We start from the raw sequence: 20,928 nt of genomic DNA on the forward strand, positions 1-20,928 counted from the left end.
TATCTATCTATCTATCTATCTATCTATCTATCTATCTATCTATCTATCTATCTATATCACACACCAAGACAGTTGACTCCACTGCAAAACAGTTTACAGTCAAGTTCTTTTTAATGTTTAGATGGAATCTCTTTTCTTGTAATTTGAATCTATTGGTTCTTATTCTAGTCTGTGGAAAAGCAGGAAAAATGTGCAGCATCACTACTACACTAGATCTCGAGTAAAGTGAAAAATAAAGTTATGCACGCATATTCTTTGCAGTGCTACAAGGAATTCTGGAATATATTATTCATTAATGGGGTACCTTTAAAACCTGCTCAGCCATGGCAATGCACTGGATAGACAGGGCAAGTGAGACTTTCTAGGGTTCAGAAGCCAAGGGCAAACCCCCTCTGAACAAATTCTGCCAAAAAACCTTGTGTTAGGGTTGCCTTAGGGTTGCCATAAGTCAGAAACAACTTGAAGGCACACAGCAACCACTCAAGGCAAAAAGATATATTGCACCATCCATGGATATGCAGTCTGTAACATCATGTGTGAGGAAATTCTACTCAGAACAATACTAACTAGAATGTGATGTGCTTGCAACCTTAACGAAACACGCCTGCACAATTTGTAACCTGGTTAGCTGAACAAAACCATCCAAAGTGGCCTGTCAGGTCTGTTAACCTCTTTTTCTTTTTCTTTTTCTCTTTCTTTCTTTCTTTCTTTTGCAGGCTGCCTAAGGCTGTAGAAATGAAAGTGCAGGTATATGTCTTGGAGGCTGCTATGCATGTCCAGTGACCTTTCATTTATTCAAAGGTCACAAGTCAAGTGAGAGACAGTGTGGTGTAGTGGTTTAAGTGTTGGACTAGGACTTCAGGAGACCAGAGTTCAAGTCCCTGCTCGACCATGGAAACCCACTGGTTGGCCTTGAGCAAAACACACTCCCTTTGCCTCAGGGGAAAGCAATGTTGTTGTTGTTGTTACATTTATTTATAGAGTGCCATGGGCTTTACACAGCGCTTTACAGAGCAAAACAATCCAAAATACACATAAAAGCCTGCCTATGTCATACAACCTAAATGTGACACCCTCTCTGAAAAAATCTTGCCAAGAAAACCCCAAGATAGGGTTGCCTTAGGACTGTCATAAATTGGCTTTTACTTGAAGGCATACAACAACAAGCCAAACACATTTGCTCTGTGACATTACACTCGAGGAAGAGAAAAGTAAAAAAGAAGCAATGATGTTGTCTTCATCCCTCTTCTGACATATTCTTGGGCTTCATCACTGTCTTCTTCTGTAAATGATAGGCAAAAAGGGTCACAACAATATCTCAGAATGGCAAATGTTAGTGATTTCTGCCTTCAGCTGCCCTTAACCAGTTCCAGTTACTTCTTGACCCAAGCAGCTCATGTTTAATAAATACTCAAAACAGCAGGAGGGACATTTTGGTGTATCATCTTTCAAAGAAATGGAAGGCTTTTGTTTAAAGGCACAGGGACATACAAGTGCTAAATACACCAGAAAACTGCAAGCAAAGAGACTGAATGTGAACAGATTCTGGTAGGGCAGATGCATAGGAGATAGGGGAATTTAAAGGAAAATTGGTCTCCACAATCAAGAAAATAGGGTGGGTTTAACCAAAGTTGGGGCAGAGGGTTATTCAGCAACAGCAATTGGTATCAGAAGTATTTATCTGTCCATTTTCTGGAGATGGAAATAGCACTAGGGTTTCACTTAGCAAACTCACATGGGATGATAATAAAGAGATAAGCACCAAGAAAAATATTTAAAATGTGATTGTCAGCTTACTATCCATCTGGAGATAGCTCAGGAGTTTTTCAGTCTTATGCCTCTTCATAGAAAAACAGACAGAGTTCTAGAAAGTAGTTTTTGGTCTGACTGCAGTGGGTCCTTGATATCCACTGGTTACAGGACCCTCCATGGATACCAAAATCCATGGATGCTTAGGTTCCATTCTATAGGACTTAATAAAATGGTGTCCCTTATATAAAATGGCAAAATCAAGATTTGCTTTTTGGAACTTTAAAAACAAACTATTTTCACGCCAGTGATACCTGACTCTGTGGATGCAGAATCCATGGATATGGGAGACCGATTGTACAAGTCCCAGAATCCCATTTCTAGTATGGCCACCATTAAAAGATATAACACCATGAAATTAACTTTTGCAAGCTCAGCTACTAATACAAACAAGATTTAATAATAAAAAAGCACCTGGAAAATTCTTCTGCACAACAAGGCACTCCACACATTGTATTCTGTAATGAATAAAGAGGACCGTCTAGTGATGTAATTGAAATGTTCCACACAACTGGGAACAGTGTCACAGTGGGGTTGCCCTTTTTAGTAGTCCTCGCTGAGAATAAGCAATGTCTGACTCAGTCCTTGTCCTTAGATTCTAGCCACTCCACTGGGAAGGAAGTTTCACAGTTCAGGAAGAGGACATAGAGAGCAGTTGTTCAGCTGATGGCCTTATGATATAGAAATAACCAGGCACAATGAAAAAAATCCTTTCTTTATACTACGGCTTCACAGGTTAAGGTGGTGGCAAATGCATGCGAGGTGTACAATTGTTGTTGTTGTTGCCTTCAAGTCATTTCCAGCTTATGGCCACCCATGGGGTTTCTTGGAAAGTTTCTTCAGAGGGAGTTTGCCACTGCAATCCTCTGAAGCTGAGAGAGTATGACTTCCCAAGGTCATCCAATGGGTTTACATGGCTGAGCATGAGTTTATATGGATTCAAACCCTGGGCTCCAGAGTTGTAGCCCAATGTTCAAACCATTACACCACACTGGCCCCAAAAGTCAACATGGCTCACATATTGAAAACATACAGAAAAAAATCAACAATAAAACTAAATTAGATGATTAACCATATTAGAAACATACACTTTTATAGGGCTTCCTTCTTTCCATTCCCTTTCCTTCCATTCTAAAGGCTTCTCTGAATATTAAAAGGATTCTCCTAGCCATGGGAGGATAGCAAGGAAGGGATCATGCAGCCTCCCTAGTGAAAGAGTTCCAAAGTCTAGGGGCAACCACTAAGAAGGCCCTCTTTCATGTTCCTACCAACCCTACTTGTGAAGAGGTGGTGGGACTAAGGGAGGACCTCTCCTGCAGATCTCAGGATCTGAGCAGGCTCATATGGGGTGATATAGGGCCGGTACAGATGGCCCTAAAAGGGCAGCTTGATGGTGCCCTTTTGAGTGCCAGATTGGGGCTATGGTAACTGCACACCATAGCCCTGATCTGGCATTTTTCCAGGGCCCCCAAAAAGCGGCAAAATGCCATTCCTTTTTGGAGCAGAAAGAAGCCACCCTTTCTGCTGTGGTGGCTCCTTTTCAATGCTCCTGCAGCATGCGGTGCATAACGCCGTGCCGCCAGAGTGCCACAACACTGCCCACCATCTGGCCAGGAGGGCAGCGTGATGCCGGCTTCGGGTGGCATCGGGGTGTGTGTCATCTAAACACTACACCCCCATTCTGCCCCCAAACCAGCATATTATGCCAATCTGTTTTGCCTGATAGTCTGTTAAATATATGGATATACCACTGGGGTTTCCACATCCACATAATTCATGACCCCTGTTCTCTCTTTCCTCAATCCTTCCCTACCTCCTAGAAACCAAAGCCTTGTGAAAAGTGTCACTTCCATGCTCCTCACACATGGCTTGTTCTATTTATTTTTTTTTCCACTAGCACTAAGCATAACAGTAAACACTACAGTAATTTCTCAGCCTGTCTCATAACACAGAACACTTTGTTTTTCATGATTTCCGCTGCTGTGTGTAGCTGAAGCACAGTGAAACCAGACACAAAGGTTTCACTTCCTGGTCTTTATGTGCTGTTGTCACCTGAGAAAAGCATGAATCACAGCTGTGAGGGAGACAGTAATTTGTTGGTTTCAGCCACACACCTTACAACATAGTGCCCAAAATATATATTATGGATGCTGAATCAACAGTTTATTGAAATCTCTATTTAAATGTCGTGCTGAATAATGGTAAAGAAAATTTCAGAATGGCAATAGTCATGTTCAGATCAGTGCTGGAGCAATATCTGGGCCTCCTAACATTCAAATTTGTCACCCCTTTCCCTATGGTGCCAATATTTGGTGGTTTCCCAGCTCTCTCTCCTTGGGATTCTATTTGCTCTTCCAAAGAGATGAAATACTCTCATACAGTGTAGTTATTGGCAGGTAGAGCTTTAAGATAAAACATGCTGATATTTTGCGTCCCATCCCTTTGCCTTTGACCCTGCTCACCAATGGAAAGTAGTCCCTGAAAATGCAAAATTTAATTTTGTCCTTAGGTTGAAAGTAGACCTCCATCTCTGATCTAAACAACTGACCCTTCACTCTCACCCTCCTTGCCATAAGAGGACCATAAAAGATTCTTTCTTCCTTCTTTTTTTAACCAAGCCAATTTTCTGTAACATACAAACCTGGGAAACTGCAATAAATCCTAACCCTAGTCAGTTACGACATCTAGCACCAAACGGTGGTTTGATGTTCTGGTATAGTGATAAGTCATATGAAGGAGGGAACATGGGTGGAGAAGAGCCTGAGGATCACCACAATTCAACTGCAACAATTAAACTAATCTTAATGTGGAATCTGAACCCACAAATTATGGATTGCAACTGGATAAAGGACCAACGTTTAAAGTATGTTATCAAATAATGCACATCTATTCTATGACTTGGTATAATGAAAGAAATGACCATTTTAAAAGGTACAGGGAAGGTATTTTTGCACCCAGAACTGAGTACAGGTCATGCCAGACTTGGGACCTATCCACAATGCAGAAATAATCCAGGTTGACACTGCTTTAACAGCACTGGCTCAGTGCTAGGGAATCCTGGGAATTGTCATTTACTGTGTCACCAGAGCTCTCTGACAGAGAAGGCTAAATGTCTCACAAAACTTCAGTTCCCAGAATTTCCTAGGATTGAGCCAGGGCACTTAAAGTGGTCCCAAACCAGATTATTTCTACAGTGTAGATTGGACCTTGGAAATGCAGAACAAGAAAAACCAGAAGTTACCAGAGGACCACTTTCTATTTTGTCTTTTAAACTTGCAGAGCATTTCAAGGACTTTGTACTGTGTTTTAGATCAAAATCATTGGAATGGGTTTTCATTCCAGAAAAAAAAGAGGGGGAGGATACAGTTGCGCTGTTGAAAAGGCTCACAGTTTACAAAAATAGCCTTGAGTTTATGTGACCAGGCCAGACATAATAGGGTTGCCATAGCTGAGGACCTCCAAACCGGGACAAATGTAGGACAAGGTTCAAAAATGTAGGACTTTTTTAAAAAAAATTTCCTGTCCAGGAAATTAAAAAAAAAGGTCCCACATTTTTTTTAACCTTGTCCTCCTTCTTCTTCCCAGCTTGGAGGAAGCCTCGGGCTGCTCCCAGGCTGGGAAGGAGCGTGGGGCCGCCTGTCATCACGGCCATCACCGCGGTGGCAAGCGGCCTCCTCCTTGGCCTCGCAGAGGCCTTGGAGGACCCCACAGCCAGAGCTCCGACCGCGGAGCCGCTTCCAGGGCCTCCGGAGGGGCCTGGGAGAGCTTCTCCCAACCCCAGAGGCCCTGGAGAGTGCTCCGCGATCGCGGAGCCCCTTCCAGGGCCTCCGGAGGGGCCTGGGAGAGCTTCTTCCCAAGCCCCAGAGCCCTGGAAGAGTGCTCCGCGATCGCGGAGCCGCTTCCAAGGCCCCGGAGGGGCCTGGGAGAGCTTCTCCCAGCCCCAGAGGCCCTGGAAGAGTGCTCCGCGATGATCGCGGAGCCGCTTCCAAGGCCTCGAGGGGCCTGGGAGAGCTTCTCCCAAGCCCCAGCCTCCGGGCCCTCGCTGAGAGGGGGCTGTCCCAGGGGCGGGTCCAAACTGGGGCGGGACCATGTGGACCCGCCCCAAACCAGGAAAGTCCCGCCCCCAGGCGGGATATGGCAAGCCTAGACATACAGGTCGAATTGAAAACTATTCTTTGGGCTATCATTCTACCTCCCAAATGTCATTTCTTCTAAACAATGAAGTGCTGATAAGTAAAAAAGGAGAAAGCATAGGAGTAGCTCAGCATAATGGTTTACCTGTACATTAATTTGGAAATGCAAATCATGGGTTGAATTCTAAATTCTGACTGCACAACGTCTGAATTGTGCCAACGATTTTCAGGAAAAAAAGCTTGTAAAGATAAGTGTTACAGTAAATACTTATATACTGAAAGATTCAAACTCTTTCCCCAGCTCTCAAAGATTCACTCCTGTCTACATAAATTCAGTTATTTAGCCTCTGCAAATATCAAACAGGAAGGATTGCGGAGAACACAGGCAAGTTCCCCTCCCACTAATAAAATGTTTTAAGATAATAACATCACAACCACTCCAGTCCTCTTGTGAGAAAAAGAATAAACTTATGTTGGCTTCAAACCCATCTTCAGACCCCAAAGGAGAAGATTATACACTCAAAGGACATCTTGCAATGAGTTGCTCTTTTCAAAGATAAGCCACGGTGGAATAGAAGCACTGAATACATTTCATCCAAGCAGCTCACACAAGGGAGAGGAATACGGTTGAGGGCTAATGTGATGGGAGACACAGGCACCCTGAAAACACACAAGAACCCACCAGAGGGATGATGAGAAACAATGGGCAAGCAATGATCTGGAAGGGGAGTAGCAAGAAAGCAGAATGCCCGCAGGGCCCTGTAAAAAGGAATGGTTGCAAAACTAGCAAGTCTGGGGGGAAATGCCAGAGGGACAAAGATGAGGTGGGAAGAGGCTTATATTTATACTATGGAGATCTAAACAGACCTTGTTCATGTTAATTTTTCAGATTACCAATCCCAGAAAAACCCAGACAGCATGGCCACTGACCATACCAATCATAGATTTCTGGATGCTGTATTATGGCAAAAAAGTAACCTTTTCAAGCACTGAAAGTTAAGGGATGAGCAATGAAGAGCAAAGATTCATAAAGAATCTTCCAGTGTCCAGTGGGTTGATGGATCTGCTCCAGGTTTTAGTCCAGACTTGAAATAAACTATCCAAGGTGCTGAACCTACTTTGTTGATAGATTTCAGTCCCCTCTAAAGGTCAGTCAAAAAACTCTGGGCAAATTTGCCACCCCAAAGACATGGAAGCCACAAACCACCATTACGTACATCTTGCAAGAAAAGAAGCAACTTACAGTAGCAAACCAAGAACAGGAGCAACTTAACATGTTCCCAGCAACCTTCCTGTTTATTGCAGTAGTAAATGGCAGTGGGGAGAATAAGAAGTTCAAGGATCCAGCACAATAGATTCCTAGAAGCCTCATCCATACACTGGCAAGGCAGGAGGAGCACGAATGAAAGAAACAAAATTCCTAATTGTAAAACCCAAAACAAAAAATTGGGCTCACTGATTCATCTTTTGCATGGTAACTGTTCAGCTGATGTATCACATGGACCACAGGACCTTTGTTTTGTTTGCACCCAAGTAAGACCTGTAAACATGAGTAGAGGGGACATGACAGGCATGCTGGCTCCACCTATCGAGGTCCTCAGTCCCAGACATCCTCCCAACCTGCCCAAACTGATGTGAGTTTCTACTCTCATTCACTTGTACATAGTGAGACAGTATGCCTAGTTAGGAATACTGCTTTATCAGGAGCGCCAGTTCTATGTTTATGCACACGTCTTCAAGTTGCATGTCTGCTTATAGCAACATGTTCTACTTGCATTCAAGTGAAGAAAAATAAGAATCCCCTTCAGATACCCTGGGGTCAACATGGGGATGCAAGGTCTACATCCCTATGGCCTTCACATCTTTTTAGTGTCTTCTGTTCAAAAATGTGGCTGCAGCTCTTGTCCAAGACAAAGTGTGGGAATAATTACTCGTTTGGACTACAGCACCCAGAATCCCTAAGAATCTTGGAAGGATTCTGAGAATTATAATAAAAAAGATTAATTTTTCCAAGCAGTACCTGGGGAAATGGCCAGAACTACTTTAATGTTCCTGAAGAGTAAGAAAGATTCTGGCCGTGCTGGCTGAGGGATTCTGGGAGTTATAGTTGAAAGGGGGAGCGGTTGAGCCTGGTCCAGAGGATTTTTTTTAAAGTTACATGATTATCTCTGCTCTTCAGTTTCAACAAAAGCTGAATCTAATCATTCCAAGAGTATGAGGAATATTGGAATGGTACTATGGGCCATGAGTTTCCTGTGAAACAGTCCGCATTCATAAACCCTTAAGTGAGATTCAAGTTAACTATTGCAGAAAATAGCTATTTCATTATACATGTAATTGCATTTTACCCTAATCTGAACCCATTGAGATTTGCCCTGAAAACTCCATGAAATATGACTATCTCCAAAGTAGATTTTGCTCATCTCATGCTGATAATGCTAGACACCCTTCCCAAAACACTTTTTTAAAAACTACTGAATACACATCTCCTTCATGAACACAGTCTACAAAGTAAAACGATGTTGAATGAAAATAGTTTGGCAAGTTGCACTCCTGAAAAACCCAACACATTCACTCTGGCAGGCAGGGTAGAAGAAAAGAACAAAGGAGGCAAAGAAACTGAACTTGAGAAGTCCTCAGCTTGTTACACAACATGGAATGGACCTTGGCTATTACTTCAATACTGTGACTGCAAATATCTATCAAACAAAACACTCAGTTCCCAGTGGGAGAAGCATGTGGGTGACTGCAATAGCTATTGGTTCTCGCAGCTGCTACAGTCACTCATTGCCTATAATTCAGTTTGGGACTTCCACATGCATATGTGTCCTTTATGCTTACAGATATGCTTTTTAGGGCACTGAGAGGGTTGATATGAGGTTGAGGGTTGACAGTGATTACCGAAGTGTTGAGATCTCCCAGAAGACTCCAACGAATCTCAGCACAGATGTCATCTTTGTGCATCTGTTTGCTCTCCACGAAGCACAGAATGACCATGCAAGGTGGATTCAGGGCTTCACAGCAGGAAAGGGAGTAGCATATGCCTCAGCATACCTTAAGTCCAAACTCTGACACGATGATGTATTGAGGCCACTGACAGACTACTTTCTTCCTGCCACACTCCCATTGGTCCATCACACAGCCATGAAACTTTTTGGTCATTTCTGCTGGAGAAGGTAGCCACAGCTGAAGTCTCAGTGAAAAACCCACCGAGTGGGCTGAGAGTGTTCAACAACAACTCTGCATGGGGTGCTTTAGCTTTTACAGGCATCTGGATGCTCCCCACAACACAGTGGTTATCTAATAGCTCCTATTACCTCACATTCCACTCAACAGATGATATTACAGTTGCCTACTTCACTTCTTCTTCAACTTCACTTTGTTCTTTTGTTGTTCTCTGCATATGGCAACCCAACGCAAACCTATTAAAGGTTGTCTCTCCTGTATCTGGAATTCCAAAATCTGAAATATTCCAAAATCCAAAATTGTCCACATGAGTGACAAAAATAGCGACTTTATTTCATGCACAAAATTATTAAAAATATTATGTGTAACATTACCTTCAGGCTATGTCTTTAAGGTGTATACAAAAGATACATGAATTTCATGTTTAGACTTGGATCTCATCTCCAAGAAAGTTCATTATGAATATGCAAGTATTCCAAAATACAAAAAAGTCCAAAATCCTAAACACTTCTGGTCCCATTTTGAATAAGGGAGACTCATCTTCTGCAAGGTTTTCTTGGCAAGGTTCCTTAAAAAAAAAGGGGGGGGTTGACCTCACCTTCTCTCTAAGGCTAAGAGAGAGTTACTTGCCCAAGGGCAACTACTGAGTTTCCATGGCTGAATGGGGATTCAAGTCCTAGTCTCTATAGTTACAGTCCAAGACTCAAACCACCAAACCACACTGGCTATCTCATCTTCTCTACTGCCGCTTTAATATAGTTCTTATTTCTCTGTTTCCCTTTATACAGAGATAACATGATGAACATATACAGTGTAAAAGCAGATACATGTACATCCAGAAAACATCTAGCCCTCCATCAAGGGAATCATGTGGCCCTCCAGATGTTGTCAGATCCCAGGTTCCAACAGTTCCAGGCATCAGTATTTATGTACTTATTTATATCTCACCTTTTCCCAGTTAGGGACTAACAGTGGCTTACAACAGTTAAAACAGACATAGTTCTAAATTAACAACATGCAAAAGGGACACATGGAGGGACACATGATTCCTGTTACTTTATTCCACATGTGTGCCTAGTAATTTTATCCCATACTTGTCCCCTAGTAGTCAATCCAAAAAGCAAGAAACAACACAGATGACCCATTGGACCCAGCAGGAAATGAATTTTGACCCTAACACAACAGCCACTACCCTCCAAAAAGAAGCACTTAGAGACATTCATTTTATTCTTTTTGGTTATCTTGGAAGAGGTGGGTACTAAATCCAAGGTTGAATTAATTTTCCATTTATAGATAACAGCCAGAACCCTGGCAGCTCAAGATTGGAAGACTAATCTGGTCCCATCCATTCATGCTTGGTTGGTTAAAATCCAGACAACCTTGAAATGGGTTAAATTAACATACTGTATCAGGTTTAGAGAGGAGAGACTGAAGTCCATTGATTCAACAAGAAAGGAATAAATTTAAAAATTCTTCCTATGTAAAATGCTGTGGCTGAAATCCAACTGCTGGTTCTGACAAATGTAGACCCAATGATTAAACTGCTACCAGTAAATGATAAGTCAACACATATGTAAACCCAATTGATTTTGATACTTCTGCTCCTGTTGAATGTAGCAACTGAGTTGGCAATCCAGTTGAGAAGCTATACAATCAAGTGCCCATTTCATAAGAATGTGACATCTTAGCTTATGTCAATTCATGTATTTTTTTTAAAAAAGGCAAATGCTAAGAAAAAAACCAGCTGTGCCCAACATCTTGCATTTCCATAGTAATAAACACAGTTCTCAGATACTAAATTGGAAATACATAAACACTGATCCCACCTTGATACAGGAGTACCACAGCTCATTTCAATGTCTATTTTATTTTTTTATTTTAAAATGAAAATAATGATCAAAGAAATAAATGGATACAAGAAAACCCAAAAAAGAAGAAAACCTCTGGATAATATGAGTTTATTCAAGCTGGAAGTGCACTACTGATTTAGTCCTAGTTCTTTTCTTCCTGCTGTGCTGTTCACCCTAGATCAGTGGCACTTTTGGTGTTCAATAACTGCTGAAAGATCTGTTGGTAAGGTCCTGCTGTTTCCCCCTTGGATGCTTGAAAGAGACATTTCTGGATGGCAGGAGGGCTACTTTGGCATCCCTGGATAGCAACAGAATGTTCCTTGCAAAAGACAGTGCCCTCCATGCATGTTGAGCCACTCAATTTCTCCTTCTTGTGGGAAAAAGTGGGAAAGAAAAGCCATTTCAGGCCACAAGCTGTACAGAAACAAGACCACTGTACTGCTAAATTAAACTGCTGAAGTGGTCAATCCTTTGCCCTGAACAGGAAAGGTCTTGCCCCATCCAAGAGCTCAGCCTCCAATTTTGGCATATCCCATGCCCCCACTTCCTTTGCTTCTCCAGTTCTACCACCTTCCACCTCCTGCTGTCTTCTTCTTCTTTAAACAAACCTGCCTCTTCATTACAGAATTCCTCTCTTCTCTCTCTTCCGAATCCCTTCTTAAAACTGGCCCTTTTCTTGGCTTAGGAGTTTATCACACAGGGCACTTATTGCTGCCCAAACGCTGCCCAAGTGTTACCCAAGTGTTTCAGAAGTGCCAGAGGTGGGATCATCCATCACACGTCTGAAACATCATAGAGGCCTCCCACTTCCTTTCCATCATGGAAGCATTCATGAGGAAGCCTCAGAAAAGTCATTTTTATTAACGGAAGATCCCGTTAATAAAAATGGCTTTTCTGAGGCTTCCCCACGAATGCTTCCATGATGGAAGGGAAGCGGGAAGCCTCTATAATGTTTCAGAAACATGATGGATGATCCCACCCCTGGTGCTTCTGAAACACTTGGGTAACACTTGGGCAGCATTTGGGCAGCAGTAAGTGCCCTCTGTGATAAACTCCTTAGCTGGTAGATTCCATGTTGGGAGGGGGGTAGGGAGTCCAGAATTTAGTCCAGTAGTTAACCAAATTGCTGAACCCATTCCTCAAAATACAGTCACTGCCTGGGATAGTTCCTTTACAAGTCAGTCTAAAACCCAGAGTGGATTCACCACTCTCACAGACATGGAACCTGTCTCTCTCCCAGCATGTTCTCAGGATCATTTGGTGGACACAAGGGAGACAGGGCCTTCTCAATGGTGGCTCCTTGGCTCTGGACCTCCCTCCCTAGAGAGGCCAGGATGGCTCCCATCTCTGCTGTCCTATCAGCGGCAGGGGAAAAAAACATTTTTTGTGCCACCAGGCTTTTTCAAACTGATGAGGCTGGGCTTTTAAATGCTGTGCAATTTAGATGTCAAGGTTGATACATAGTTATTAATACATTTTAATATTTTTAATGCACAATGCTTTTAACTTTACAAATTGTTGAATTGTTTTTAAAATATATATCTGGGGCCAGGACCCCTTCACATCCACGAGTGTACAAAACCTACGCTTCACCTGTCCAATGCAGGAAACATCCGTGTCCACTTGCAGCCATTGTAATGTGTGAAGTCATTTCATGCTCCAGAAAGAAGGCAGTCAAAGTAAGGAACAATCATCTCTGGACAGCTGCCTTAAATAAACTCAGCAACAGAACCTCAACACCAGCAACTCTCAAAATATTTTTATAATGAGGAGCCACACCTTGAGAGAAATGGAGATTGCCTTCTCCGATTGCATCTCCTCCCTGCTTTGCAATGATCACATAACACCCTCGAGGAAATTAGAGCAAACTGCTCTCACATGGAAAAGCAACTGAGGTTGTTGGTTTCTTAATGTTTGCCAAGCGTCTTGCAGGGGAACCGTATAAAAAGTGGTTGGCAACCAAGGTGTCTCCTGTTTGCACCCAGTGGCAAAATCCCCAAGAGACTCAGGAAGAGTTAGAGAAATTTGGCATCTCCTAGACCTCCATTTTCCAATTGCCTGCAAATTCTGACTGGCTCCCAGCCTGGTTTCTTAATTGAACTACAGAACTGCAAAAGACCTCAAAGTAGATAGCTGCTATTTTATTTAGTCATGTTTTATTCAGTGAATGAATCATCAATCCCCTGCCCATAAGATGAACCCCTATCAATGCAGCAAATGCAGCACGTAGGTGACCATCCATCCACACACTCCTTAAAAATATGTAAATAAAACAGACAATTACAGGCTATCTGCCCCATGCCATACTTCAGATGTGGATACAGTGTGTTTCTGGGACTGCATTTGGCCCCCAAAGATGTCTTTGTGATTTGTGCCCCACTCCCCAGCTGCCAAAGTCTGACTGACATGTCAAAGGGTTTGATTTTCTCTTCTAGAAGTAGTCTGAGAGCAGCAATCTACTTTTTAAATAGGCTACAAACCCATTCCCTGTAAGGCAAAGCTATACAGACAGAAAGACCAGATTTATTTGGTTAGTTTTCGTTAAAAACCCAGCCCTTCAAATGTCCATGGGCTTGCCCTCTTGTTTTTCTCAACAGTTTTCCATAAGTGCACCTGCATCCATCTTACGATCACTACCGCAAGGAAATGCTGCACCTGACAGATTGCTGCCTTTTAGGCAACTGTTAAAGGCTCAGAATTGCTGTTGGGATGAAATATAAAGGTGCCAACTCATTGCATCCCAGTCTGTGCTGCTGATCTGATCTTCGCTTTTTCAACCTGTCTCCCAAGTTTCTTTTCAAGGTTGCTAGCATTCAGCATGTGTTTGGTTTTTGATCTTAAGTTGTATCAGCAGATGTTTCTAGACAAAACTGTTGAGGACACTTGTGAAACTGGACACTGGGAATATAAATCTTTGAGTATTTCATCATCATATGCAAGGACAAATCATTTACAGTAGCTTTCTTCCCTCTTTGGGAGAAGACAAATATTCCTCCTCATTATTCTTTCTGTATTTGAGCATCCCAAACTTCTGAAGTTGAATTATTCTGCAGAGAAAATCACATGGATGGTTTCTACATCATAAACTTTATTTTGGTGCAAAAAAAGAAGTTTTTTGCATGTTTTTAAATATTAAAACAATGTGTTTTTCTTCAGAGGATTCTCATTTTGCCACCCTAGCCTGGTCTCTGGAGCTATATCTCTCATCCACAGATGCCTACCCATCACGATCTGTATTACAAGTTGACCTTCATCAATACAGATGCACAGAGGGAGAAGAAAGGATATCCCCCTCTCCCAAAAGAATTTGCAGACTGCAGACTCATTTGTAACACACACACACGGTCATTTTCAGGGACTGTACGATTTTGATGAAAATTATATTATTTCTAACATCCCTGTGCCATGGAATAAAACATCACCAAGGATCAGAAGGCACTGTGCAAGGGATACTGAATTCTCATTGTGCCCAGTTCATCCAAAAAGAATGGCTGTTTGGCAAAAACCAAGATTTATTTTCACTCTTTAATAAATAGACACACACACATACACAAATCTGACATCAAAGACTTTGCAACAATTTCTCCCTCTGACCTTGACATCTCTGAAAATTCAGAGGCTGATTCAGACTTATTTGGATCTTGAGCCTCACACAGTTGATCCCCCAGAGTGACCAGACCTTATAAGAAAAGTCTCATAATCCACATAAGCACAGTTCTTGTTAATTAAGCAATGGTGTGATCCCTTTATTTGGAAAGCCTTCCCTCTACCTGTCCCTTACTTTTCTCAAAGCTGCTCTGGGACAAAAGTAAAGGGGGATGTAATTAAAGGAAACACACCAACAGAGTCTGCAGTCATACACTGAAGCCTTTAAACTTCCCAAGCTCTTCCGGTTTGAAGGCACAGTCTTTGTGTACGTAACACAAGTGAGGCCATTATATTCCCCTTCAAATGGCTCTTTAAAACACCCTTCAGCTCAGCCCCCTACAATGGCATGGCAGCTGGTGTGCAGGGACCATGGAACTTCTTATGCTAATAACATTCCCCCTGTTGTCTTGTTACGCGTCTCCCCCTTCCGCAGCTTTCCACCTCCATCTGTTTATCCTGTCCACCTGTTGTCACACATTTAGATTACAAAAACCCTTTCGGTTCCCAGATTGTCGCGTGGAGTTTCTCAACTAAAAAGGGGTTGCGTTTTGGCAATAACCAAATGATGAACAGTCAGCTAATTTAAGGAAGATAGTGAAAACCGAATGACGGATTCACACACAATGTTTGCACAAGTTGCACAGATGAATACCAAAAAAAAACCAAAACCCAACCAAACAGGGAGCTGGAAGGAAAGAAGCAGTATCAAAATGGATAGTCTTACCTTCTTTTTGGAGTGGGCTCTGTCTTCCTCTTTTGCTGCTTTGCTATTTTTCCCAGCTCTTGAAAGTTTTTGCTCCCCAGATTGCTTAATGGTGATTTTGATCTCAGGTGGGCAGATATAGTTCTCCAGGTTCTTTGGAGGCTTTTTGGCTCTCTTTGTTGTCTGGATCTTCAGCTTAAGACTTCCCTCTGTAAAGTTAGCCTCCTTGATGGAAAATTCCTGTTCCTCGAGTCCATCTCCAGCCACCCATTTCTCACTGTCTGCATTCGAAGTGGAATCCACATCTCTTCCAGAGCATAGCTCATCTTCCTCTTCACCCTCCATACGATCTCCGCTCACTGGGATACCTTTTGCAGAGCCAGACACAGGCAGCATGGCTTCTCCAGCACTGCCAGGAGCAGGTGGGGTCTTTGCAGAAGCCATGGCTGACCCCAAGAAATCTGTCTCATTCCCCCTTTGCCGGGAAATGCTTGAGTTCTCCCTTGGCTCCATGATGATGGCCCGGTCCATGGAAGTTTTATATGGGGGGGAGGGGAAAATGAGAAGAAAACAAAGGGGAAACCCCCTGGAAGGGATGGTACCTCTCGGTAAAGTCTCTCAGAGCCTTGATAGTCCAATTACTGTGAGGAGGTCAGAAACATTCAGATCTGCAACTGGAGAGAATAAGAACAATAAAAAGGATGTCATCATTTTGTGACAAGTAATCTGCAATGTAAACTTGAGTGGTAAATCAAAATCATTTTATTTATTTCTTACTCTTCTGTTTTAGCTTTTCTCCAAGGAGCTCAAGACGGTGTACACGGCAGATCCTAGAAAAGTTACCATTTTAAGACTATAGCTCCCAAAATCCTTATTTCCAAAACGTAAGCTTTTCAAGCTTTTGTTTCATGGCCTTCATCTATCTTCATTTTTATCCACACAACTACCCAGTTAGGCAAATTAAACCAGGGTTGGCCATCATCTGACCTTCTAAATGTTGCTGAACAGAAAGTTCCAGCACTCCTTTACTGACTAGGACTGCAGTCTAACAATATCTATAGGGCCACCTGATTCCCAGCTATAGTTTGGACAGAATTCTCAAATATCTAGATTTTCAGTTAAGCATATTCTGAAATTCAAATGCTGCTACTACATCTTGAAATGACAAGCAAGTGGAAAAATCAGTTTCATAAGGGTATGTTGTATAACTGGAGGAGAAATCTAGATTTTTTTAAAACTGGACTATACAAAATTCAACGAGGAAGTACAGTTTCCCCTCTGTTTTCGAGGATTTCAGATCTGTGACCCTCACTTACCCATGAGGAGCAAATGGAGGGGGTTAAACTAGGGCAAACATCCCCATTCAAATGTATGGAGCTTGAATATCTGCAAGTTTTCATTTTCGTGGGGGGGGTGTGCTGGTCCAGAACGGATCCCCTGCAAAAATGGAGGGCTGACTGTATACAGACCTGTTTTCCAAGATTCAAACATACCTAAAGTAAGAAGGAGGAGGGAGGGGACTTGGTGTAAACATATGTTTTAGAAAAAGTTCAAAGAAGGTTGAAGACTCCATTGTACAGTATGTCATAAGATGACAGACAACCTAGTCTAGCAATTTGCCATGAGCTGACAGTTCCCAGAAGGGAATGGGAAGCTTGACACAGCTTGACCTGTGATTGTATTGCGCCCTGCCTATGAACCTATGTGAAAAGTTGCATAATAGACAAAAGCTCAGTGGGATGAAACTTTCCCTCTTCATTTATTGCCCATCATCTTTTTTTTCTGTCAAGTATTTATGTATCATACAATTAAACATTTGATCACTGGGACTGAACCCAGCACTTGGTAGAGTAGTTGAAGACCTCTCCATTTATACCAGGGGTGAGTATTTTACAGCCTTCCAGATGTTACTGAAGCACTACTCCCAAGAGACCTAGGCTAGCATTCTGTTAGTGAAATACACATGTATAAGTCACTCTACATATGTAGGGCAAATTATTCACCATAGTGCAACACGTGTATTCTGATGACAGCAGCAGAAGTGGTGTTGCACATAAAGTCATGTGGTGCATTGTGTTTAGGCACTATGCACTATGATTTCACATTGTGAATTATGCACTGTGCACACAGTGGTGGTACACTGTGGTTACGAAACAGCACTAGGCAAATGCATTAGCTGAGCAATGTTGATATTCTGCATGGAAAAATGCAATGCATCTCTACATAGAGATATTTCTGCTACACCAAGGGTGTCAGATTGCACCCTAGACAGCATGGTAAAGAAAGCTGGAAATTGCAGTTCAGCAACATCTGGAGGACCCTACAATTCAGATCTGTCTTGTACACTTTCAGTGTTCTTCACAAAACAACAAAAATATTCCTTGATGGCTGGAAATCTCTCTCTACCACCACTTGATATTGGAAGGGGACACCCTAAAGGCCAAGCCAGAAGGAACAGTGGTAGTTTATATGTGGGGTGCACATACATTGTAGAAATAATGAAGGTTGACACCACTTGAAGAGTTGCAGCTCCATCCTATGGAATCCTGGGATGTGTAGTTTTACAGTCTTTAGCCTTCTCTGCTGAAGAGTGCTGTTGCCTCCCAAAAACTACAAATCCCAGGATTTGGTAGGATGGTGCCATGGCAGTTACAGTGGTGTCAAACTGGATTATTTTTACAGTTTAGATGTATCCTAGGACAAAACAGACAGACATAGCTAAAGGCATTTAGCTTTAGCTGAAACAGGATAGTGGCTTCAGGAAATCTGAAGTAGGATTTGTGGTTGGGCTGCCTAACAGACAGGTTGATTTCCTTCCACTATGCTCAGTATGCATATTTGCAAACAAAATAGTTGCTAACAGGACACCATTCATTTCTGTTGCTCTCATCTAAAGGCGATTAAACCCAGTACAATTGCCTCTGGATTTCTGCCAGTACAACAGTCCCTGTTTGTAGAAACGAGGAGCAATATTTATACTCCATCATTAAATAAGAATCAAAGAAGAGTCATGATGAGTCACACCAAATATCTATGGTCCCATGTTCTGCTCATACAGTGACCAGGTAGTTGCTCATGGGAACACTGCCAACATGAGTCCAACTGAACCCTCCGTCTCATGCTCCTAAGCAACTGATAACAGAGAGGTATACTGCCTCTGATCCTGAAGACGACAGAGCTTCTCCAGAGACTACAAAACAAACCAATAGATTCAAATTACAGGAAAAGGGATGCCACCTAAACATTAGGCAGAAGTTTTTTATAAACTGTTAATTGCTGTTCAACAGTGGAACAGACTGCCATGGAAGGTAGTGGACTCCCCATTTTTGGAGGTCTTAAACAGAGGTTGGATTATCATCTTTCAGGAGTGCTTTAATGGTGATTTCCTACATGGCAAAGGATTAGACTAGATCTAGATCTAAGATCCCATAATTCTAGTAGCTGCTGATGGCCCTATCCTCCATTAATCTATCCAATCTCCTATTTTAAAACCATCCAAGTTGTCAACCAATATTACATCTTGTGGTAGTGAATTGTACAATTCATTCACGGTAAAGAATTACTTCCTCTTTTCAGACTTCATTCTCCTGTGATTGAGCTTTAGGGAGTGACTCAGGGTTCTAGTAATGTACTAACAGAAGAGATTACATTTATTTTTTATCTATTCAAATGTGTGTCTGTGTGTGTGTGTGTGTATTATCAACATTATGTTAAAAGGTCTCAGCAAAAAGCACAGATCAATTTAGGCAATGTAACAGTTTAGAACAATTTAACATGCTTAAAAACAATTTTGGCATCATGCACACTGTGACACACCTTCAGAGCCTATTCAGACTGGTGATTCCTAGATCCTGAAAGCTTTAATTAGGAGCCAGATTGTAACCTCAAACCAAAAGAATGCTACAGTTAATGCCATTCCAGCTGCAAGCTGGCATTGCCCAACTGTGGTGTCACAGCAAAGAAGGCTGTCCCCATAGTGATCCACCCAAGCAACTGGTCAACATGCTGAACTTTGGGTTCAGATGCAACAGCAAGTTCTCCTAGATTATTAACTGGGCACCCCTTTGCCAGGAAAAGCATCAGCTGATGAATACCTACAGCTGTCAAAGGCAAAGTCCCTCAAAGTCCACAAACAAAAATGAGAAAGCAACCCTTCTTCATTGCCTAACAAGAAAGCCCAAGTCAAGAGGCTTGTCGCCTGTGCCAATAAAGGAAAACCAGCTGACTTAGTTGGCATTTCGCATTATTAATCTCTCTTGCTGAAGTACACAATGTACACAGACCTCAGGAGAGCCAAAACATAAATATTACACGTTAACGTTCCTACCTGCACCCAGAGTACAATGGAAACTCTGTGAAGTTTCTCCACCCACAAGATTATTTAAAGGACAAGTTCTCACTCACTCGCAGTTCTTGATGAGGTCTAAGCTGTATCATAGATGTTGGCCCAGAAAGATGACCTCCTTCATATGAATATTTTTTTAAAATGAAAAAACAAAAACAAACCAACCTTGTCCACAAAAAACTGGTGTATCAGGAAGGGAGAATGTGGCTAGCAAATCAAGATTTCTATGTGAAAAGATTTTGTATGCAGGGATATGTGGTCAAGTGTATACCTCAATATTATCTACAGCCTTGCATTATAAAAAACAACAACAGATACCTTAGTGGGAACTAGGACTAGCAAAATAGTATTCCAGAGCACATACACTAAAACACAGAGAGACACAGCCTTGCCAAAAAGGAAAGATACAACTGAGGTCTTGAACTCACTGAGATTAGATGAAACTTCTGCATTAAACATCTGGTTGCTGGACAAACTCTAGGCTAGAGTAGTACATGGTAGGCTTCTAAGGGTTGGAATAATAGAATTCAAACATGTAATCTGCCATCTACAACCCAAGCTGCAGCCACACTTCAGAAATAATTCTGGTTGACACCACTCTAATTGTCATGGCTCAATGTTAGGGAATTCTGGGAAGTGTAGTTTTGTAAGATATTGAACCTTCTCTGTCAGACAGCTCTGATACCACAACAAACAACAGTTCTCAGAATTCCAAAACACTGAGCCACACCAGTTAAAGTGGTGTCAACCTGGATTATTTCTGTAGTGTTGATGCAGCCCTTGCTTTATGGCTATCATTTATCTACATTTATCTCTACAAATAAAGAACTGATGAGGATTTTGCTCAGTGCATTTTCTTTAAATGAGAGCTTTCCAAAATATGCAAATATCCTTAATAAATTCAATTGGGGGGAAAAAATTCACTGCTACAAAATGTCATGATAGTCACCAACTTCGGTGACTTTGCATGGGGATTCAACAAATGAAAAAGAAGGCAATCAAAGTTATGGGGGGACACAATGCTAAGAATGTCATTGCACTCTTGTCAGCTTCAGTTATTCATATTTAACATGTACACATACAAAGCTAATAATATCAAACTATAAATACAGTAGGCCCTTGGCATCCAGTTTGGTTCCAGGACCCCCCATGGATACCAAAATCCATGGATGCTGAAGTCCCATTAAATACAATAGCATAGTTTCCCTTGTATAAAATGGCAAAATCAAGGTTTCTTTATAGAATTTTTGAACT

At 42.0% G+C, this 20,928-nt stretch overlaps 1 protein-coding gene across 4 annotated transcripts in view; it reads right to left on the reverse strand.

The window, feature by feature from the left end:
• The window catches only part of SETBP1 (SET binding protein 1), a 386,679-nt gene that overhangs the window by 333,689 nt on the left and 32,062 nt on the right, over positions 1–20,928 (reverse strand). For all 4 annotated transcript variants that reach the window (XM_042450073.1, XM_042450074.1, XM_042450075.1 and 1 more), the window contains exon 2: positions 15,351–16,003. In XM_042450073.1, the coding sequence (XP_042306007.1) occupies positions 15,351–15,860 (510 nt within the window). In that variant the 5' untranslated portion in view covers positions 15,861–16,003. The remainder of the gene's footprint in view (positions 1–15,350; positions 16,004–20,928) is intronic.

This window comes from Sceloporus undulatus, chromosome 2, assembly GCF_019175285.1.
Source record: "Sceloporus undulatus isolate JIND9_A2432 ecotype Alabama chromosome 2, SceUnd_v1.1, whole genome shotgun sequence".
Taxonomy (NCBI): domain Eukaryota; kingdom Metazoa; phylum Chordata; class Lepidosauria; order Squamata; family Phrynosomatidae; genus Sceloporus; species Sceloporus undulatus.